Below are 24,240 nucleotides of genomic sequence, written 5' to 3'. Positions count from 1 at the left end.
ATTCGAGGTCTTATGTGGCGAGGGACGTGCTTACGCTTTCGATTCGGGCAGTAGTAGTAGTAGTAATAGTATTAGTAGTAGTTCACAGTTAACGCAGGGTTTATCTTAATTCTTTCGGTGGAGGGGGCGTCTAACGCTAGCGCCTTAATAGGAGCGCGAGGAAGTGGCTTAGCCAGAACGGCGACGAGTGTGGGAGAGGCTCTCTCTCTCAACCGCGAATCATCGATGCCGCGAGACTCGCTCTTCAAGCGTGCTACGCGTGATCAGCGCAGTTCCGACCTGCGCTCGCACCTTGAGCGCCAAGGTTGTCAGGCCGCGCCTCTTCAATGCAAGGAGCGCGATGCGGCGCTGCCGGCGGGCCCCCCTCGAGCAGGGTCGTTCACGAGCTTGTCCACGCTCGAGGCCAATAGATGAAAAGGTTCGGGTCGAGTAGTGAAGATGAGAAGGAAAATAGCGGTCGAGAGATAGAACTATGGTAGAGTTGGTTGTAAAGTATTATAGATGCAAAGTGGAAACGGGGGCGACTTTGCCGCAGCGGCGCCGCTTATTTGCCGTCTTCGTCGGCCGAGTGCTTGGCCAGTGCCAGAAGCACCATGGTCAGCTCTTTCTTGCTTATCTTGCCGTCCTTGTTGAAGTCGCAGCCACGCAGTATGGCCTCCTGGAACTCCTCCAGGTCTTGCGCGTCGTAGTCCTGCGCACAGAGCGGTGTATACGTTCATTTTCTTGGGGAAAACAAGAAACGAAACACCACAACAACAACTTGGTAGCTGTAACAGCTTTTGGTATTGCGATTCTATCGATTAATTAGTAAATGGTTCCCTGTAGAAAACACTTTCAGGACGCATGATTTTCCTATAGTGGTGCGAAGGCCGCTCTAGCATACTATATTGCTACATCTTATGAGATTATGAGCACAAAAATAAACGCAGCTGAACTAGAGATGACGATGGGCCTTTTACCTTCATACTCATTCAGCTAGATCGATCGTGACCAGTTTGTAGCCTAGATTACATATACATGTACATTGTAAATATTGTTTCACTTACTTATAGGAATAATCTGTGGATGAGGTGATTGATTAATTTTTAAGCCACCGAGATACGCTGCGCCTCCAGGTAAAGACAGGTCGTCGCCAACTATATCTCCGCGAAGAATACAAGCAGTGAAATCTGTTCTTCATCTATGTCTACAACGATTAAGGGAAAACACTCTGACAGACCGAGTCTAGAAAAGCGCATCGTCAAGGAAGGAAGAGGGAGGGAGATCGCGCTTGTCGCATCTGCAGGACTCTACTTCAGTAAATAATTCCCGAGACTATGATGGATACAATAATAGTGCTGTCATGTTGATTAGATAGCCGGCTCTAATGTAGGCTACCTTGCCATGCTCTTTTTTATACTTAAAAAAATTGAAGATTTTCTGGCCTTGTGTTTCCTGTCCTGTACAATTCTTTCTGTTATCCGTAACAGGAACGTAAAAGAACACACGGAGACTGCAGCATATTTTTAGTGGTCAAAAATAACAATAATAATGAAAAAATTGTGGCAAAGCTTTGAAATTTGCTAGTTTTAGCTGTCGGTAAGAAAGAAGTTGAGAGAACGTAAAAGTAAGCTTGAGCGCTGAGCTCATGTTTCATATGCGTATGGCCTGACAGCAGCAACGTGCGGAGAATGTGTATATGCGCTTAACATTTAAAGATTGAGTGATAGCTCCAATGTACACTTTAATGCTTTGGTTCTTGTGCAGGCGGTAGGGCACTGTCGACGACCAATACGCGTGATGTACGAATAATCACGTATATTGAGCAAAATGGGGTTTCCTAGAGAGAAAAACACGTAGAACATGAGCATTTAAGTAATAATAAAATGTTATAAAACATAAAAGAAGGTTAAAAAAGTCTTAACGCCAGTCTTGACATAGTTTACAACACAACTAATAATTTTTCAAACCTAAATAAATTTGCTGCCGCTACAAAACTGTATACACGAGTGCCCTGACATTTCACGCTCATAAGCAGAACCAGTTAAATAATCACAGTTTTGTTGGAGTTTCAAAATGCACGTTAGATTTTCTCACTCAATGCACTCTTACTTTTTTTTTCTCAATATACCGTTACACCCACTGGTTAAATGGGCGCACGAATCAGAAGACGTACTTTTTTGACGAGTTCCAGAAGGTCCTTAAGAAATCCTTTGAGTTCTTCATTTTCGATCGTGCCGTTCTTGTCCTGCGCAAATTTCAGAGAGTATCCGATGAGACGAGCTTCCCTCGCTACACAAGAGCCTGTATATACGCGGCTGACGAAGCTGCATGCTTTGTACGGGGACTGTGGTGGTAGTCCCCGCCCGTTTTGCTCTGCTTCACTGTATGCTGCAAGCACCGTCAATTCTGTACGCAAGGTTGATGTGCAGTCAATGACGTCCGTTACAAGAGTAAAGTGAATACGCATTTTTGTTATTTATTTTATTAGCAGTTTTCTCAAGTTTTTCGGTAGTGGACAACACTGATTCTTTGGACGTGGAGAACGGGGACACCAGAATTTTTTTGCTGAACGAGCTCATTAAGGCTGTTGCATTAATAGCGCTACAATTATTTCGTGCATATCGCTTTCAATTTTTAATTAGTGCGGCATGACTGAAGTCTTTCCACAGGCAAAAGGGAAACCTATGCCTCTGGTTGCAGTAGTATATAAGTATGCCTTCATTGGCTTTAGGTTTGGATTTAGCCCGAGATATGCAGGCATTAGGGCCTTTACTCCTGACATGTGTAGCCGAGTGAAAATATTGCGAGTACGAACATCAGCACGGACGCTCCCTCACTCTAGGGTTTCGGGATCACACAGCAAATTTTATTATAACTGTCGGGGTTTAACACAGAAAATTTCGCACAGCCCCAGTTGGACAAAGACTGCACTGCACAATTGCCGTCTGTTTAATGGATGAAAAAAATCGGTGTGAAGGACAGTGATTACTGTGGGAATTTATTACTTTGGGAGTAGCCCCGCCGCGGTGGTCTAGTGGCTAAGGTACTCGGCTGCTGACCCGCAGGTCGCGGGTTCAAATCCCGGCTGCGGCGGCTGCATTTCCGATGGAGGCGGAAATGTCGTAGGCCCGTGTGCTCAGATTTGGGTGCCCGTTAAAGAACCCCAGGTGGTCAAAATTTCCGGAGCCCTCCACTGCGGCGTCTTGCATAATCATATGGTGGTTTTGGGACGTTAAACCCCACAAATCAATCAATTACTTTGGGAGTACAGTTTCGGTCGATTATTTTGCACATCGACGTATCATTTGCATTAACAGAGGGTTGGGTGCAGAAATATTTTTTTGGAGGGAGGGGGGGGGGTGGCACCTTCCTGATTTAAAGGGGGGGGGGGCAGACAGGCAAATGGTCATTTTTCACTATGTATACATGGCGAAGAAAATTTGGGGGGAGGGCTCGGGCCTGGAGTACCACCTTCTGGATACGCCCTTGCATAAACACACAGTAAAAGTGATATCAATTGCGCTTATGGGGAGAAAACTGTTTCATAAAATGAACGCTATGGCTGAAAACGAGGTCAGTTGAAGTGCTTCGGTTGCCCAGCTCGTGCGAAACTGTTTCTGACATATGTGACGAATGCGTCACTGAACGAACCAACACTTACCGCATTATGTTTCACTTACCCGATCGTAGAGGGCGAAAACTCGCTCTATGTCCTCCCTTGTTAACTTACTTGCGCCCTATGTAAAGAGAGCAAGAGCGTCACAGTTTTGAATACTTATTATGCATACGAAAGCCTTCCTGTTGAAAAATTTTCTGAAAAAATACTTTTTAATTCATATACTAATTCTTTTTTTTTCTTTTTAGAAATGTTAAGAACAGCTCACATGGCTTATTGCGGCAAATGAGAAAAGTTTCTATTACGATTATTTTTTTTCTCTATTACGTGAGCCTCAAGTTTCTGAAAGTGCAGATAGCCTGCTGTAAGCACAACCTTGATACCACTGCATATCGTTAAGCCACTTATGCTGTCAGTGACAGATGTCGACGTGCAGAGCCCGTACAGGTTCATATAAATCAATACTACTCTCTAATTCTATGGTGCGATTTTGCGAAAGCTTTGCAGAAGCCGCACGTGCATGAGTCGACTAACATGTGCATACTCGTGACGCTTGTCGTTGGCTTACAACGGAAGAGCCAACACGTGCGCTTAGCGACTGCTCCTGCATCTACATCTTCTGCGTAACGTGAAATTATGAACTTTCCTCAGTGATGAGACTTGAAAAGCAGGCGAGTAGAATGCGCTCTAGTACAGAACTGAGTTGATAATGCACCAGTTTTAGGAACAGTAAGAAAAAAAGACATAACATTTTGGCCGACAGTAACTTTTTATTGAAATGAAAAAAAAATTGCTTACAGTTGTGCCAGCAGCTCCTTTTCACATAATTGTAAAATAATAAGAAATATATTGCAACATGTGAATAACCCTTACTATTTGTGAAAACGAAGGGCAAGGCTAACAAAAAGAAGCAAATGAAGTCTCTACATCGTCCTTCGCACTTCTTTCGACCGCACACTGTCAGACGTAATGCACTAAACAATCCTGTAGGCCAATAAAGATTGATAGAACCTTAACCACGCATGCTAACAATTTTACCGAGGAATCATAAACAAAGCGAGACCAGTCCGATTAATATGCGTTTTTATAAGGCGTAGATGAAAAACAGAACAAAACAATATGCCATATACATTCCGCGCAACTTTAAAGCAACATCGTTCGAAATGGACTTCGCCAATGCATGGCTCTTCTGCACGGCTGCGTTTCTCGGCGTCGGTGTATTCGCTTGCACAATCCCATTTGCAACATGACAGTGGCACACTGCGCCAGACAGCCATGGTGACGCGATGTTTGCCGAGGAGATTGGCTCTCGCTCGAGTCAAGGCAGCGCATGCTAAGTGACGTCATTGAAATCAACGACTGCAAAGCAGCAGCTGAAGCTTTCGCGAACAGGTTCAACGTCTAGCACACTGCATTTGGAGGCCAGACGCGATTTTACTTCTCGTCTTCGGCTAGACACATCACGCACCATGCCTCGTGGAAGGCGTCACTCGTACAGAGCTTTTGGAAGCGTGGCGCATGCAAAGCGTGCGAGAGCGGCGGTGCAATCAGGACGACGGCTGTGCTGACACTGTGCTTGGCGGAACAGCCGCGTGCTGGGTTGCGCCACTCCTCTGTTTTCGGGCCTCCGAAGCGGGGGAACCTTTTAAGCAATTAAATGCGTGCGCTCGAATACAAAACGCGTCTCCACGGACCGTCCGTCGCACGTGTCGCCGGCCCCTGTTTTAGATTTTTTTTTTAACTTCGCGGTAACTTACTGCTCGGAAATTCTCCGAAGCAGTCTGACTCAGAGCCCCTTTTAAAGCACTTGAAAGCACTCATGTTTGCCCAAGCGCCATTATCGGGATACAAAGGCCAACGTTATAGATCAGCTCAGAAAGTTAGATTACTTCGCGTTAAAACAACGTCGGCTCTTACTCAGTGGGGAACGCCGGATTGTCCGCGCTGAAATGAACGCTTTCTTGCTAATATCACCACGGTGTCGATGATGCCATCGTGTGCCACTGGAAATGCTTGAGTACATAAATGGATACAATGTTTTTCACGTGAAGGAAACGCGTACATGGTGTGCAATTTTTTTTTAAAGTTCGGCTGCGGTTTGTCAAAAAAAAAAAAAAATCACGTCAAGGTGAGTTCACTCATTCAACGTATCGTTAACATCTGAAAGTAAACGCTAGTGCATCTTGATCTCGATTTAACGTTATAAAAACTTTCTCGCCTGACACGACGGTGACGCGGTGATCTTTTCAAGTGCACAGTAGTCCCTCTGTCGAGTACGCTGGTTCCCCTCTCTGCATTTCTTAAACAGCTGCTCTAGACAGTTTCTAACTGCCTAATGTCACTGTTATCGCGAAAAGAAAATGAAATTCCGGCTAGCAATTTTTTATTGGTGCTCGCATTGGTGCAGATTCGATGTGACTTGCAACGGCTCTCGTGTTGCGGTGCACGGTTAAGGTTTGTGCCACATGACAAAACAGCACACGCACAACACACAAAGTGGTGCACCAATGCACTTTTGGGGCAACGATTGCATGCTATCCCGTTTCGAAGTCACTGCGAAGGGGCTTTGGAGCTCGTATAGTTACCCAACTGGAGAAAGAGACCGCTTTAAAGGGCGATGCCGTCTGATGTAGCGTGCCGTACATGTTCTTTTGCTCCGAACACCCGTCGCTATAACGAGGGTACGTGACAGCTCTATTCATATACTCCAACAGGAAGTTCTCAGATTACAAGTCCACACATTCACAGCCATGTTGAAAACAATCTGATTAACTCATTGCGTAGTTCTTTTACCTTCTTGGCTTCAGAGTTGGTCGATGAATCCTTGCGGAGCATTCAGCTCTACATTAGATTAACCAGAAATGTCGGTTTTGATTATTATGCGTGTTTTTATTATTATGCGTGGTCAGCCGCGACTTCTTTTGTGTGCCTATATTCTTTGCAGTGAACCATTCACTCCGTTATCACGCTGCTTTCTGCATTTAAACCATGCACTGCATTTTCACCATGTAGCGTATATATATAAAAAAAAAACTGTGGCGAAAGTCTATTCAACATCTTAACAGAAAATTGTGTTCACTCTCTCGTAGCCTCGCGAGAGTAGGTATATATAAAATGCCGACAAAAAGACGAAACGGTGTGCTTCGGGGCACCTGGTGTGGTTGTAGAGAACAACCAACTATTTTCAGGTCAAGTCGATCAACGAGACTCTCGCAATGTATACCCACGGCCTGTGCAAGATGCGGTAACAGACGTGTGTTACTTACAGCTTCAGAGTCTTTCGTACATGAAGCAAGGCTGGTGAACTGTTCTGTCCTCTTACTCTGCTGTTATGTTCTTTATGATGCTAGCACCAAGCGACCTTTCTCAAGGAGCACACCGGAAAATGTCTCCAGCCAACTAGAATTTGAGCGTTGGCTCGAATGCTATGAAGTCCCAATAAAAAGACTTAAAAACTCTTATACTTGAAAGTTCATCGCAACGGTTGGAGATAAGATAGGATAAATATTGTACAGTGTTCATGCAGACATTACGACTTCATAGGTTTGCTCTATTACCCCTCTTTCTTGTCTTTGTCTCCTGCCCTCCTCTTGCTGGCGTTAGCGATGCGGATCACTAGACATATCGAATATGAATCTAATTTACCCAAAGAAAAAGGCCAAGTGCCGTCAGGATAACTAACGAATATTATTTGAATGAGATCATTGAAAGAGCCGACTGTTTCATTGTGGGTATGTAGCATCTTGATGGCACATACCCGCTACAAAGATGTCTTCTTTCACTCATCAGTTCACTCGTTGAAGTGGACGATGATGGACAAGTCTGTTCTAGGGCATTGTTTGTGTACACTGCAACTATTCAAGTTCACAATTCAAGTTCACCTAAATTGGTTCACCAAGTGAACCAAACGCTAAGAGCTAGCGTCACTAAAGACACCTAAATGAAACTTTAAGGTCGCCTATAAAGTTCTTTTTTTGTGCTACAGTGCTTCGGGGTTCATAACACACAAACAATGGTGCTCTCTTGCTCTATATGATTGGCTAAAAGCTGTTCATTTCATAAACGTATATAACCTCTACGAAGTTCATTAGGTACCTTAATCTATAAAGTCACTATAAATAGAAACATTTTATTGCATTTCTCTCTCAACGTTTGTCTAAGAAAAGTGAATCGATGACTTGACACAGATATCTCGGGCGTCATGTAAAACTCACTTTTCATATACAGGACTGTTCTGTGCACTAGAGCAAAACAGATACGTATGAAGCAGCTTTTATTTTTTTATTCACTAGAGCCTTTTCGACCACGCGATATGAATGCCTTTTCTCATGCGACAAAGCGTCGAAAGCGTCTCCTGCCCATATAGTGTGTGTAGAAATACTACAGTTCCGCTGGACTGTTGCAACACATTCCGTAGTGTCATGGCGGTGTGCTCTGAACCGTGACATTGCGTGCATGGACTGCATTCAAGGCGGGGTGCCGGCAATCAGTTTGCTTATTTCTTTCTTTTTTACCTTTTTGTGAATCCTAATTAAGGGAGATTATGTCCACTGATGCGCAGGCTTCGTATCTGTCAGATAAGTGTCCAAGTTTTGTACTATGTTATGACCGCAGTGCTGACTCAGAAGCGCAAAAGACCTAAGTCGATCACGGCTTTGGCAGCCGAACTTGACCTCCTTCATCGCAAGCGCAAGCACCAATCGAGATAACCACACATACTGAGTTTATGATTCCTACGTCTTCTTTCTCGAAGTCGAGCACGACTTGACAGCACTTTTTGGGTGCGCTGGCGTTAATTCAGAATGGCAGCAAGGAAAAGGTCGACTATTTGCAGCCAGCCGCCTTCTGGGGGTATGAATGATTGTCGTCGCTCTTGGATGAAGGCACTGAATGCATATCCGTGGAACTTCAGTTTTTATTTCGAATACCTGCCCAACTGCCTAAGACATACTGTGTACGAGGCGGTTGTTTATTTCTTTAAGTATAGTCGCGTCATACGCGAGCATACCAAGTATTCAACTACTTCTTAGTCATGAGTGCATACGTGTTTCCAAAGGATCATCCACGTGATGTGCGGTTTCTATTTGCGTTATACCGAGAGCACCGTGACGATGCACTGAGAGAGAATGGCTTCGATCGCGCGAAACCAGCACCTTCACAGCTCAGAGTACGCAATCCAGCTAAGCTTTAAGGCTACAGTATACTGTAGGCGGCTTCCTTGAGTGGACGGACGCTGCGTGTGGTGGAGAGCTGGCAAGCGAACTGGGCGGCGCGCTCTACTCTACGGCAGGCGGCGGTGAGGCACGCGGTGCTGTCGGGCAGCTGCAGCACGTACAGACGAGACAGTCCACTACGTGTCGGGGCTACGCAGATCACACTCATATCAGGCATGCCCACGGCACTCCCGTGGTGGTACGTACCGCTGTCGCATCAGTTAGCTGTGCAGGGCAACAAATGTATAGGGCGGGTCAGAAAGCGTGGCAGAGGAGATCGAACGCCCTGTCGGGCAAGAAGAACAAAAGAAGTAGGCTGCTATCGAAGTCTCGGGGGCCGTGAGCGGCCCCGTTGATTTAAGAGAGGCCTCGGTGGCCAGCCAGTTGCCCTTGTCAAGGTTGAAGGTGAGCAAACATTGCCTCGTGAATGCGTGAGCCTTGGTGAGCGTGTGGCAGTCTGCATTTTCCATAGGCTTAAAGAAATCATCGTTATCATTTAGATTGAATACTAAGCCCACAAAGAGGCGCAAGATAGTTCGAGCAGGTTGCAACGGCAGGGCTTCGGTGTCAACCACTCTTGACGTTACAAGCTTGGTTGTTCATTGCGAACACATCATTCAGCTTAGCAATCGATGTGTAAACACTCTTCAAATTTTTCCGCATGAACGGTATGGTATGTGAAAAAATCTGGCCAAGGTGCTCCCTGAATTCAGTGTTTTGTGAAGGTGCGCTACCAAATGAGCCTGAGTAATCACCTCCTTCGCCTGTTCTCCACTTCGCTTTTGCAAAGCTGCAGTGCGCTTTTGCTTGCACTCCTTCCTGAACACTAATAATGTTGTGAAAGGTATACAGTGTGCACAAGTGGCGCATCTAGGGGGGAGGGGGGGGCGATCACCACCTCCAAAGGCTGTGTCAGCCTCCCCCCTCTTCCTTTAGTGCTTGTCGTCCACATCCTACCACCAATTAGGACGCATGAGTGTGGGCCATGTGAGCACAAATTAACTGCATTTATGCTATGACGGGGTTCTTGTGCTACTAAAAAACAACAAAAACGCAAAAGCCTGCCCCCTCTTCACTGTTACTTCAAGTCAACCCCCCCTCCCCTTCCTGAAATGAGTGGCTAGATCCGCCCTCGAGTATGCGTGTTTGACAGTTAAATCATCAGTGCGCTGACAGCTACGATAACAAGTACTCATGATTGGTAATTGTTTCATGTTTATGGAAAAACAAATCACAATCATCTGGTAACCCAAGTTCAGCGAAAGAATTCATTTAAGCGCTTGATTTCATAATGTGCTATATACTGCGAAGAAAAAAAAATCGAATTGTGAAACATGTGTAGGGCATATGTGGAAATTCTCGAAACCAAAGAGTAGCAACATAATCTGTGACCGGGACCCGTAGTGGCACACATGCACCGCTTTTTTTTTGTTATAAAATGAGGCGAGTCTAGAAAATATATAAATAAAACAAGGAAAGTACCGCTGAAAGCCACTGCTGACCAGTTAAATGCTTTAAAGACTGTCACTGTGAACATACGACTTAAGCTTCGTATCCCTAAGGTCTTCGAGGAGATCTTTTTGAGGTGTGGTCACACTGTCAGAGACGAGCCATCTGGCGTCGCTCAATTTGGCAACGGTTTTACACGGAATGTCTAAATCTTCCTGAAGTGCCGTCTGTGTACTGCACAAACTGCTGTGGTCAGCAGCAGCGTGTGTAGTGCGCACTCTTTGGTGGTAAAACAAGAAAAGATCGATAAGCTGAATCATATATGGAGGTTCATGCTGCTTTAGTATACCACACAAATGCTACGAAGTTATTAGTTCGTTGTCTAAGCATTCAGTGAATCGACGAACAACAACAACAACATAAAAAAGTCCTTCGCTTGTAAGAAACAATGTGGTATTGAGCGCACCAGAACGTTACATGCTCGATTTCGAATGCAATGTGACCGCATACTAACAGTGTATCTTGCTTTTGAGTGTAAAGCTGGCGACTGATTCTGAGCAATAAAATAAAGATGCTGGTATGTCAATGCATAAGAGCGCCTTTTACCTTAGAACGGTGTGTCTTCAATGAATAAAAAACGTGTTTTATTTTACACTTACGGAATGAGTTCAATAACTGTAGAGTGAGCGGAGTCGAGGACCCCGTCTGAATTGAAGTCGACGCTTGCACGTACGTGATACGTAGTTGTGCCTTAACTGCGAAGGGATTTTCGACTTCAAATTGTTTCAGCTGCGTCTCAGACAAAGTTTGTCTCGAATGTATGCGGAATGTACCTCTGAGTGCTAATACTTTTTTTTTTGTTTAAAAATTGCGCGCACAGGAGATGCCGTGATGCCCTCGTTGGCCTGCTCTTGTCGATTTGTCGAGTCTGTTTGGTCACCTTCAGTAAAAAAATGTTCATTTTACTTAAAAGTTTACTCCTAATGTCATATTCACACGCATGTAAGAAGGGTTGAACGCAGATGTCTTACCTTAAAGGCTGAACGACAGAGAAAGTTTTCTTTTACTGGAAGAAGCCTGGGAGAGAAGAAAGGAAACAGGTGGGAATCCTCAGGTACGACAGCTTCACAACTGTTTTGTATTCGTGCATGGCTTTGCATTTTGTCTTTTTTTTTTCGATTTCGCTAACAGCCAGTGGCGGATGCAACGACCAACTACTTACTTGGCCATCTCACTGAGCTGTAGCTTGCCGTCTTTATTGCTGTCAAATATTTGTAGCTGCAAAGAGAAAGCGAGGAGAAGAGGCGGTGAGCTAATGCTGCGCATGCCGTGACACAGGTAGCTGCAAGCCGCGCGGGGTGGCCGACTTCAAAGAGCGACCGCCTCGCGACGTGACTCCCCGCGGCACTCATCGTCCGGAGAGAGAGCTCGAAAGGCCGAGGTGAGTCAACGACAGCGGCCGCCTTTCTCAGCGATCAAAACTGTTCTGAGAAGCGGCCCGCTGAATGGAGCTTGCTTTTTACGCCCGCGTCTTTCGCCTCCATTCAGCTAGCCGGCATTCCGAGGAAACGTCCGGAGCACACGCGTTCCTCTCCCGCTCCCAGGTCTCAGCGGACGAGAGTCTCTTGTCTGTTGTCGTTCTGGTGGCCACCGATAGCTGCGTTTCTTTTTTTTTTTTCGAGTGCGCTTATCCTCTCGCCGGACGGCGCACCATTGTCAATGCCGTCCACCGCAGATAACAATCGACTCGAGCGGGTGGTCCAGCCCGTGCGCTTTCCGCTCGGGGGTAATTTGGGCGGCATTCCTCGCACTTTGCTCGCCCTTCTCAAATTCCGGCCGGGGTCGCGATACGCGCTGCTCGGCGATCATGTATCGCCAGGCATTACAGGGGTTCTCGTTCATCGCGCAGGAATGTTAGCGCGCGCAAGCTTCTCTCGCTGACGGATGACGGGGGCTCTCATTGTTCGCGGCCCGGCGCGTACGTGCGCCGCAAACAAAGCGCGGCGACAACTGACAGCCGAATCGGGCGGCCCACTTGGTGGCCATAACAGGATTTGAAGCGCTCTCTTCGCCACCCGTGGCACGTCCCCATGGCCCCTCTTATCACCACCCCCCTCTTTTGGTCCTGCTTTAATGGCCTCGGCCAGAAGGAGACAGGGCCGCGAGCCACCCTGTTTTCGCAAAACAAGGAATCTCTCCCGGAGAAGCCTCTGATTAGGGACGCGTCAAACCGGGGACAGCGAAGAGCTCGTTGCGCAGCCCTGCGAAAGGACAGAGGCGACAGAGCATTGTCCGAGAGAGATTTATGGCGGTACCCTTCAGCTCCACGTTCTCCGGTAAACTCCTCCGCTGTCCCACATTTCGAAAGCGGGCGCACATGTCCTATCATCCGACGAATTCTGGCGGTGCGTGCTCACTCACCAGGGTGTCTGTGTACTCGATCAGCTTGTCTTCTTCGATGCTGTCTTTTTTGGCCTCTCGGAGCAAATCCTTCAGGAAATTCTGAAGAGAGAGAGAGAGAGAAGTGACTTTATTTGCACCTGTCAAGCAGGTGACGATGTAGAGGCTCTAGCCTGGGCCTCTGATCATATATCGGAGAAAACGAAGAGAAGCGAACAAACATGCGCAAATCAATGCGCGGAGTATCGGCCTCTTCGGTTATTGTGATACATAGTTTGTACAGCATCGGAGCTCTTGTACACTTTATGTGATTACAGCTTCCAGGATTTATGTCCGAGACATACTGTGTTCACACCAAAAGCCCAAGCATACACGAATCAGGAAAACACACATGTACAAAATATTTCTCAGGGAAGCATGCTTTCTTTTTTTTGTTTCTTGAAATACAGAAATACAAGCATAAATAGCTGTGGTGCCCCGCCGCGGTGGCGTAATGGCTAGGGTACTCGGCTGCTGACCCTCAGGTCAAGTCATCTAATGCCGGCTGCGGCGGCTGCATTATATGGAGTTGAAAATGCTCTTGACTAATCACAAGTAGTCCTGCCTTGCCTCTGTTATCGCTTTACGAGCATCACAAGAGCGGAAGTTATAGAAACAACGGAAGAATAGACAGACGGAAAGAGGAAGAAAACAGCAAAGATGCTCACTTTCAACTCGTCTGCTTCGATGTATCCACTGCCGTCGGTGTCGTATTCACGCCATATCTGGAAACAGAGAGATGGGAAAAAATTGCATTTTGCAATGTCCTGTCTTAGGTTTAAACACATCCTTGAAGGTATTTTCTAATGATGGCTCTGTTTGCTTAACTGCACAACAAATAATTTTTAATGAGAGAACTGAAAAAATTATCAAGCTGCCGAGTCACAGTAAATGAGGCGCTATAAGCGTTCCTTAGCGAAATTACCGTCTTGCCAGCGTTTGTTACTATGTCGATACTGTTAAGTTAAAGCGTCTAAAATGAATGGAAGTGTTTAAAACGAATACACTTTCTTGAAGAATCTACTTGAATATCTATTGAAAGACGTACTTACACGTTTCTTTTTTTTATCCTAAGAAGCGTAAGTTTCAAAAGATCCCACATACCATGGGATTTGATGTTATGCGCATATCAATACCATGAAGTTAAAGTTTCTAGAATGAACCTACGAGGGTTTAAAATGAATCCACCTTCTTGAAGGACCTGCTTGAATATCTATTGAAAGACGTACTTACATGTTTCTTTTTTTTATCCTAAGAAGCGTACGTTTCAAAAGATCCCACATACCATGGGATTTGATGTTATGCGAAGCATGCGGAGGGTAGGTGACTGCGTGTAATTTTTTTTTGAGCGAGACGTGACAAAATGACGCTGAAGATGTCTACAAATGTTGTTCGCACAGACATATGTTGAATAGTCGAACATGTTTTATATAACCAGTTGTTTAAAGCTGCGCAACGATGCCAACAGAAACATCCGCATTACCAACACCAGATGCGGTAAGTTGATATGTAGCGCTGGTGCTCGAGAGAATGGCCCTTACTAGTGCTACGTATCTAATTTGAATGGATCATGCTTAAGTAAACAATTGACGTTAACCCGACGTGACGCCTGCTCCATGGGAGCGCAAATGTAATGCTTATAAAATTAGATAGCCAGCACTTCAACTACAAATGACGTTTCATCAACATTACGCCTACACTATAGGGCCTTTTCCTAAAACAGTTTCGAAACCTGGTGTGGCTCTGTGGTAGTATCCTTGATTGCCAAGCAGATGTCGGGTTTCCTTAAAGTTCTCGCATTTAAACGGTATACCTTTATCTGTTCTCGCCGTTCCTGGGTAGATACAAACTACCAATCACCTGTGGCACATACCCTCACGTGGTGTACGACTATGTGCCACATGTGTCTGGAGGAAAGCGTTTGACCACGTACGCAAAAAGTATTTTCACGTTATTCAAGTCAGGACCAGCCAGACAAAGCAGCCAAACCCTCTTACCGTCCCATACTGATTTTGGTCTAACCCAAGATACGGAGGTGATCACGAGAGCATTCAGACGTAGGCGGCTAGACAGACAGACAGACAGACAGACAGACAGACAGACAGATAGACAGACAGACAGACAGACAGACAGACAGACAGACAGACAGACAGACAGATAGATAGATAGATAGATAGATAGATAGATAGATAGATAGATAGATAGATAGATAGATAGATAGATAGATAGATAGATAGATAGATAGAAAGACAGACAGACAGATAAATAAATAAATAGATAGATAGATAGATAGATAGATAGATAGATAGATAGATAGATAGATAGATAGATAAAAATGCACAAGGTGCCTGGAGTTCCTTAAGCAGAATTTTCTTTCGTTCTCGATGTTAACTGTAGGTCCAGGCTGTGTTCGACGCGTGAATCATAGGTTTTCCTTTGGTAAGCTTTCAAGTGACACCGTGAAAGCAGTCATGAGCATTTCCACACGTTAACATGGTTCAAGTAAGTCGCGATGACAGCGCACAATCGTACGACTCAAAAAAAAAAAAAAAGTTGGAGGACGCCTGAGCATCGCCTTCGAGAGTATATTACGCGACAGCGTAATAGGCCCCCGTACTCATTGCTTTCTCAATCCATCATGTCTCGGTAGACACCGCAACCATGCCGCAAGGAAATGAACGTCTGTGCGAACGCCTGTGCGGCCGTTTTAAACCGTCCCAGATTGCTTATACTGCAAGTACAGTTGCGAAGTGCCCACTGCATCGTAATTTTATCTTTTGCGAATTAGCGAAGTACCCTCTGCGCGTCTTTAAGGCAACACGCGCCCTTACGCAGCTTCTCACTTTGTTGATGCTTTTGCGGCTGCCATGCAACAATACACGTATTCAGGTGATTCCTCGTGCTACATTACATGTTTTTCTTTTTTTTTAAAAATAAATGAATATAAGGAGAGGTGGCCATTGCGGTTGGTGCCACTTCCACGTTTGCCACGAGTCCACGTTTTTCAATACTGAAATGTGTCCACACCACACAGAAATTTGCCCACACCGCAAAAATATTGTAGTGAAACACAAAAATATGGTTATGAAACAAACCGGTTAACAATAACGTTAATACGTTTTCTTTCCTTTTTTTTCGTTTAGTACTTTTGAGTTATTTCCGATTCCTCCAGAAAGTGAACTGCATGCTCTGCAGTGGTTCTTTTGGCCATGTACCCAAGATTTTTGAAATTGATGGAGGTCGCTTATCCAAAGAATTTAATTTTAAGGTTGTTTTTTTTAAAGTTTCTTTTGAGGTCCTTCATAATTTTACAATGTATAAGAATGTGCTCAATATCTTCTTGAGCTTCTCCACATGAGCACGTAGGACTGCCAGTTTTCCTTATTATATACAGACAGCCCTTCTTGTAGGCCATACCAAGTCGAAGCCTATGAATGACTGTTTTTACCGATCGGCTAACCTTTAACGGAATATTAAATTATATACGGGAATCAATGCTAAATAACTGGCAGTTTTGTGCACCATTTTAAAACCAAATTTTCATAGACAATGGACAGCTGAACTTATTTATTGGGCATCGTGCATCGCTCATCGGTAGAGGTAGCAGTGATATATTATTTTCCTGGTGCTCTCTGCATGTACCATGCGATCAGCTATGTCGTTTCCTATGATTTCACAGGTGCTTGGTACCCACCGCAACATTATGGTGTGGTTTAAATATTTTGCTATAGCGTAAGTTATTTCTATTTCATATGCGAACACGCTAGCTTTGTTGACCAAGCTGATTACTTTTAAACAAAATAATGAGGACTGTGAGTCCCTGATAACTACTCATCGAAGTGGACCTGGCTGTAAACATATGAAGCGTAAAGCACATAGTACTGCATAGAGCTCTGCCGTTGTGAATGTAGTGAAATGGCTGGGCTTAAAAGCTTTTTTTTTTCGCTTGGTATACAGATACAAAAAATGTCGGCGTAGAGCTTTGATTCATACATCATCCATCGGTGAACACGTGAATAAATTCTTTCTGAAGTATAGTTCAAAGCAGTGTGGTAGGTTGGTCATAGAACGGTGCTTGTTCCACTTCCACTCTAACCGAATGTTTTTATTATTTTTATTTATTTGCATATATTTAAGATTTTCGCTCACGAACAATGTTTACTTTTTGTTCGGAGCCAACGACGTCGACTCCGGAATATTTGCGAAACGAGCTCTTTAGCACTGTCGCTTAAAAAAGGAGAAAAAAACTGTGCGTGCGTGTTTGAGCGGTTGGGGTAGCAGGAAGCTTCAACCTACCAGTAGTCTCCAGCACAATATTTATATACGACCAATAAGTTTCTTTTTCTTCTACCTAAACTGCGGTCCTTTACCTGAGCTTCCGGCCGTATAGTGCACTGGCTTTTGACGAAACAGGAAACGCCCAAACACCGGCTTATAAAATTTATAGAGCATGGCGCGAGGCTTTTCGAACTCAATATCAGTTTCGCTCTGTTACTGGCGCGTAACGCGATCTTTCAATTGGAGGTTGCTGTTTGATTTGCATTCCCTTAAGCGCCAGGCTTTGTTTTCCACGTAATTCGAAGACGGTGCGCTATTATTTGAGCACGGGACTAAAATTCCTCGACCGCTTATAGGTGATGATTTCTTATTCGTTTAGCCATACTGCACTGTTTACCTGTATCCCCCCTCCAGATGTTTAAATTTGGATACATTGAATCTCGTCACCCAGTCTCAGGTAGAAAAGTTGAGGGAGTGCCTCATGTACATTTACATGGGATCGCAACGTCTACGCCATCTGTTGAGATTACAGGGCTTGAAATAATAATAATAACAAAAAAGAAGGAATGTAATGAAGAAGAACAGAAAGAGAGAGTAAGGAGGGGAGACGGCAGAAAGGGAGCCGTCGAAGGTAGTGTGTTGACTCGGCTTGATTTTAGTTATGCGGCACAATATGACAAACGTTGTGACCACATAGGGAGCTCTAAAGCGAGTCGCGTTCCACTTGCGCACTTCAATGCTTTGTGTCGTTAGCCTCTTGTTTTGTTACTTCTCATTTCTTCGGCTCAAACGAGAGAGGGAGAGAGAGAGAGAGAGAGAGAGAGAGAGAGAGAGAGAGAGAGAGAGAGAGAGAGAGAGAGAGAGAGAAGAAAAACGAACGCAGTAACGAGATCTTCATTTGATGCGTTGATCGACTTCGTGCTCGTATAACCCCGCTGAACCGGCGGTCGGTGCAGCTCTGGCAAGAGCGGGACGGAGATTCCTGCGATGTTTGCTTCGGAGAGCCAGGCAAGAACGGCTGTTGAACACACCTTAGCCAGCTTATTTTTCCAGATTCTTTGTTTCCTCTTTTCTGCAAGGATAAATTTTCGCTGCAGTTATTAATATTTTTTTTGCGAGAAGGCTCGCTGCACGGGGCAACAAGAGAAAACGGGCCGCTGCAGCGCTATAGCTGCCAATCGGCAGTGAACTAAATTAACGCCGAAGAACCTCGGAGCAAGTACCACGCGGCGCTGTTGGAAAAAGGAATAAAGAGAAAGAGAGAGAAAAGAAATTTCGTCGAACTTAAGAGTGCACGTACAAAAAGCCCCCAATCATTTCCGCTGCTGCCGACTTGTTCCAACACTTTTGAAGCGCCTGCAGTGTGCCGTTGACATCTGCCGTTCGTCTTGCGATGGAGCGCTCCGTTTACTTTGCTCTCCTTCTCTATTCATCCGACGTCGATTCTCGGCAAAGGCAGTGCGCATTCGAGCAGCGAGCGCTGCTTCCGTAGTCGTGAACGACGTCATTGTCGTGGGGCTGTCATCGAGCGGTGCTGGCTCGAAACTGACTCTGGGTGCACTTAGGAACCGCTGTGCCACGTGGGGCGCCGAGGTGCTCGTCTTGTCTGCGCGTAAATGACTTCTACTACGGTTCCCGTCGAGTCGCACGGAAATGACTCCACGACCCTGGTGTACTCGACGGATTCACCTTTTGCGCTCATGTAGGACATTAACTTAGGGGTGCTTATGCAAAGTGAGACTATCCGTGTTGCGTGCACTTCATTGATCCCGGTGCTCCTAATAGCTGACGCCAAATGCTTGTGATCGCTCGTGGTGGTGGTTACGATCGATCACCGAGTACGATAAAAAACAAAACAAAGAAAAAAACTCATCGAGGTGAAGTGGGGCGAAGTTCGTGAAAAGACAGCGATTCACCGGGCGTAAAGATGTTACGGTTGCCCGTGGGAACACATTGGGTGTGGTTCAGACTAGCGTGAATTACGCTCGTCATCTCTGTTGGCGAGCAGTAAAGCTCCCTCTGATGAGGTTTACACTTGTCCTGAAAAGTGAAAACTTCAGCATGGTACAGTTATTTTCAGTCGTCCCATCCTGATTTAATTGGTTTGAACGCGTTTAATGATCTCTTGATTCCAGCTATAATATCCTTAACCCCCGTTTGTTCCCTAATCCACTCTACTCTCTTCTTGTCTCTTAAGGTTACACCTACCATTTTTTTTTTCATTGCTCGCTGCGCCGTCCTCAATTTGAGCTGAACCCTCTTTGTAAGTCTCCAGGTTTCTGCTCCGTAGCTAAGTACCGGCAAGATACAGCTGTTATATGCCTTCCTCTTGAGGGATAGTGGCAATCCACCAGTCATAATTTGACAGATGTGCTCCACCCCATTTTTATTCTTCTAGTTACTTCAATCTCGTGGTTCGGCTCCGCGGTTATTACCTGCCCTAAGTAGACATAGTCTTTTACAACTTCAAGTGCACTATTACCTATCTCGAAGCACCGCTCTCTTCCGAGGTTGTCGTACCTTACTTTCGTTTTCTGCAGATTCATTTTAAGACCCACCTTTCTGCTCTCCTTGCCTAACTCCGTAATCATGAGTTGCAATTCGTCCCCTGAGTTACTCAGCAATGCAATTTCATCGGTGAAGCGCAGGTTACTAAGGTACTCTCCATTGACTAAGGTACTCTCCATTGACTCTTATCCCTAACTGTTCTCATTCTAGGCTTCTGAAAACGTCCTGTAAGCACGCGGTAAATAGCAATGGGGAGATTGTGTCCCCCTGCCTTACACCCTTCTTGATTGGTAATCTGTTGCTTTCTTTATGAAGCACTATGGTAGCAGTTGATCCCCTATAGAGTTCTTCCAGGATGTTTATATATACTTCATCGACGCCCTGATTCCGCAGTGTCTGCATGACGGCTGATATTTCTACTGAATCAAACGCCTTCTCGTAATCTATGAAGACTATGTATAGTGGTTGGTTATATTCTGAGCATTTCTCTATTACCTGACTAATAGTATGAATGTGGTCGATTGTTGAGTAGCCTGTTCGAAATCCTGCTTGTTCCTTTGGTTGATTGAATTCTAATGTTTTCTTTACTCTGTTAGCAATTACCTTTGTAAATAGCTTGTATACTACAGAGAGCAAGCTAATCGGCCTCTAATTCTTCAAGTCCTTGTCATCTCCTTTCTTATGTATTAAGATAATGTTAGCGTTCTTCCAAGACTATGGTACCCTTCCCGTCAGGAGACACCTCGTAAACAGGGTGGCTAGTTTTTCTAACACAATTTGTCCTCCATCTTTCAGCAGATCTGATGTTACCTAATCCTCAACAGCAGCTTTGCCTCTTTGCATGCTCTCCAAAGCTTTTCTTACTTCTTCTATCATTACTGGTGGGATGTCATCTGGGTTACTGCTAGTTCTTATAGTATTAAAGTCGTGGTTGTCCCGGCTACTGTACAGATCTCTGTAAAAATCCTCCGCTATTTTAACTATCCTATCCATACTGGTAGTTATTTTGCCTTCTTTGTCCCTTAGTGCATACATCTGATTTTTGCCTATCCCAAGTTAAGGATATCATAGCTGAAATCAAGAAGAAGAAATGGACATGGGCCGGGCATGTAGCGCGTAGACAGGATAACCGCTGGTCGTTAAGGGTAACTAACTGGATTCCAAGAGAAGGCAAGCGGGTTAGGGGGAGACAGAAGGTTCGGTGGGCTGATGAGATTAAGAAGTTTGCGGTGTAGTGAAGAAGATGAATGCTACTCAGAAGAGCAGGGGGTATGACTCAGTCGGTGAAGAAGACGACGTTTGGTTGGCTGGAGACTCAGGCTAGTTCCGCCATTACCACTTGACGTATCGTGACCGCTCTCCTGTTTTATAAAAGAGTGCCACTCTAAAACGCCTCATTATAGCGGGTATAAATTGGCAGCAGCAAGCACAGGACCGGGTTAACTGGCGGAACATGGGAGAGGCCTTTGTCCTGCAGTGGACGTGGTCAGGCTGCTGCTGCTGATGATGATGAATGATCTCTGTACGTGCAAGGGTTTGGAAAGCGAGGCCCTTGAGCCACAGGGCGGCGTATCGAAGTACTGTCGAGTGGCTATAGCGAGTCTTAATTGCGAAAGTACGATAGATTCTGAGAGTCTTGTTGTCAACACACTGTGGCCAGCTGAGGCGTGCGTGTTTGGAGGGTGTAGGGTGGCTCGCATGCATACGCTCTCGTAAAGGGATTTACGGGAACACCGTCACAGAAAATCGTTACAGAGTAATGAGAGTCAACGCAGCTTGTTCAGAGGCAGCACACACACACACACACACACACACACACACACACACACACACACACACACACACACACACACACACACACACACACACACACACACACACACACACACACACACACACACACACACACACACACACACACACACACACACACACACACACACACACACACACACACACACACACACACACACACACACACACACACACACACACACACACACACACACACACACACACACACACACACACACACACACACACACACACACACACACACACACACACACACACACACACACACACACACACACACACACACACACACACACACACACACACACACACACACACACACACACACACACACACACACACACACACACACACACACACACACACACACACACACACACACACACACACACACACACACACACACACACACACAAACACAAACACACACACACACACACACACACACACACACACACACACACACACACACACACACACCTACGGCGTTCATCTTTCATTTCACTTTAAATATAAAAAAATAAAATTAAGGCAGCTTAGCATAAGTGGTGCCATGCCTGAAAAGAGTGCGAAGCTGGGAGGCCTCCTTTGTTTGTTTCTTTGTTTTCCTTCAATATATGACACGTACCCACTTTGGGGGATTGGCTTATTTGTTTCTTTTCACTTTTCTTCTTCTTCCCTTCTCTCTTTCTATCTTTTTATAATTTTTTTTCATTTCTAACCGTATTTTTTCTCTATTTATTTACATTTATTGCTTCCCATCTCTATATCCACTCTTTTCTCTTTCTCGCTCTTTATATTTTTCTTCCTATCTTTCCCCTTTTCCTTTTCTATATTTATATTTCTCGCTCGCTTTCTCTATCTTTTTTTTTCATTTTTGTAAGTGGTTTTGCCTGCGTTGCGCCATGTGACGACAGCACACGAGAGCCCGGGCCTCTGAAGTTTTCCATGCTTATCATCATCGTCGTCGAGGCGCTTGAGGAACAAGACAAAGAAGACTTCTCCTTGACACGAGCGCACTCTCAGTACGCTAAAGATGGCTATGCTATTTGTGGTTTCGTCTGCGTTAGGCCAGGCTGCGACAGTGTACGATGACAGCATGCGACAGCCAGGGCCTCTAAGTTGCTCCGCACTTACAAGTCAACAGTAGTTCGTGCTTGTAATACCATTCGAAATAGCCATGCATGACGAAATCAGCGGCGCCAAGCTATTCGGTCACATCTGAAGACTGAACTCATCGGACAATGTAACGCCGCTGCACTGCTCTCTACACAGTCCCGTAGCCAGGGGTAGCCAGGGAGGGGGGGAGTTCAAATTTTTAGACAGATGCCACCCCCCCCCCCCCCCAAAAAAAATTCTGGCTGCGGACTTATCTCTATACATACGCAACTTAAATCTTTTCTGATACGTGCCTTTGCCGAAGAAACTAGGTCAAACATTAGGCCCATTCGGCATGACCCGGTACAGTATAATGTAGCGTGCTCATATTCTCCAGCTAGCGCAGCTTTAGTACATGACCATGCTGTTTGCAGAGGTCGCGATTGGCTCTTTCCTCCGTGCTCGCTGCCAGAGGGAACTCTATACTTTGCTCGTTTCCTGGCGCAGTGCTCCGAAATCAGCGACGCGTGCCTCCTGTGCCGCGCAGCTGCCTCAAGGTGCCGCCCCGGCGCGCACCTCGTAAATGAGACTCCGGTGCGCTGCTGCGTGCGCGGCGGCACCTTGTTCCTCGCGGTTGTTCTCCGCGCTGTTGCGCGTGCGCCATCGGATTGCAGCAGCTCGTCAGCCGCGTGCAGCACCCGCGCCTGGCTGATTTATGCCCCGTTTATAACGTTCCTTATCGATTCCGGAGGCCGCCGGCAGCGGATGCGAGCCCCGGGCTCAGGATCTCCCCGCGCGAGAGCTCGTAAAAGCGGCTTAGCGATGTCGTTACACGCTACACAGTGATGATCCCTTCGCTCTCCTTCCCGTCTCAGGTTGCCGCGCATGTTTGCGGAGCCCAGGCGACAGAGGCAGCTCTTTTTGCGATGGCAGCGTTTTCTTTCTTCTGATTGCTCGCTGAAAGCAGCTGCAGCAGGCATCCGATTTCTTATTGCTTTCTGATGTGCCCGTGGTCGAGAAGCAAAGTGAGAATAAAATAGGAAATGCGTATTGAAAAAAAAAAGTTAGAGGAGTCGCTGTTCTGAGGAGGTCTAGTGGGAGGGAGGGTGTAGAAAATAAGGAACAAAAATAGAAGGATGACACATTACTGTAAAGTATAGGAAATAAGTACAAAAAAGTTGGATATTTCGGGTTTTTTTTTTGTTTTAGATATGCCGACAACCGAAGGAAACGTATACGTTAGAGCCGCTTTTCTCAAAATCGCGAATTCTTTAGTCAAATAGAAAAAAAGAAGAAAGTTAAATTTGGCCTTTTTTGTGTAGGTCGGTTTATTGTCAACTTTTTCTTTTTGTGGGCACATGTCGTTTTAACAATGTAACGAAGCGGAAAAAAGAAAAAAAAAGAGCAAGCGAGAAAGGAATAACGAAAGAAGGAAAGGAAGAAAGAAATAACCGAACAATAATATTGCCACATAAAACAGAATGACATGCGAATTTTAATATCCGGTCTGATAGAATGCCACTATTCTTTTCCAACGTTAATTATTCCTGTTCTTGGCCAGTGATAAAGAACATAATCACCGAGATTGGCAGCAGTGATTGATGTCCGATAAGAAAGGAATAGAATCTAGCTCCAATTTGTGACTACGGAGAGAATGTCCGCACCGCGCGCTTAATTTCGAATTCAAGACGGCTGTGAATAATGGAGGTGGTTCTCTGGGTGTCAGTCAGATGGCAGCAGTTGCCAGGACACGCAAATACGCGCGCGCAGTCCGAATGTTCAGTGGCACACTCGTGTAAGAAAGAGTACGCGATAACAGGTTTCTGACCCAACCTTCCATTG

General features: G+C 45.5%; 1 protein-coding gene across 1 annotated transcript in view; it reads right to left on the bottom strand.

Moving 5' to 3' along the window:
* Positions 1-69: 69 nt before the first annotated feature.
* Positions 70-24,240, bottom strand: part of Cbp53E (Calbindin 53E) — a 203,428-nt gene continuing 179,257 nt past the window's right edge. The window contains exons 5-11 of the mRNA XM_037427562.2: positions 13,368-13,424; positions 12,682-12,762; positions 11,483-11,538; positions 11,292-11,337; positions 3,663-3,719; positions 2,156-2,227; positions 70-691 (exon numbers count right to left, since the gene is read on the bottom strand). Coding sequence (XP_037283459.1) covers positions 545-691; positions 2,156-2,227; positions 3,663-3,719; positions 11,292-11,337; positions 11,483-11,538; positions 12,682-12,762; positions 13,368-13,424 — 516 coding nt within the window. The 3' untranslated portion in view covers positions 70-544. The remainder of the gene's footprint in view (positions 692-2,155; positions 2,228-3,662; positions 3,720-11,291; positions 11,338-11,482; positions 11,539-12,681; positions 12,763-13,367; positions 13,425-24,240) is intronic.

This window comes from Rhipicephalus microplus, chromosome X, assembly GCF_043290135.1.
Source record: "Rhipicephalus microplus isolate Deutch F79 chromosome X, USDA_Rmic, whole genome shotgun sequence".
Classification (NCBI taxonomy): Eukaryota; Metazoa; Arthropoda; class Arachnida; order Ixodida; family Ixodidae; genus Rhipicephalus; species Rhipicephalus microplus.
The sequence above is the reverse complement of the archived record's forward strand: the minus strand, read 5'-3'. Positions and strand labels throughout refer to the sequence as shown.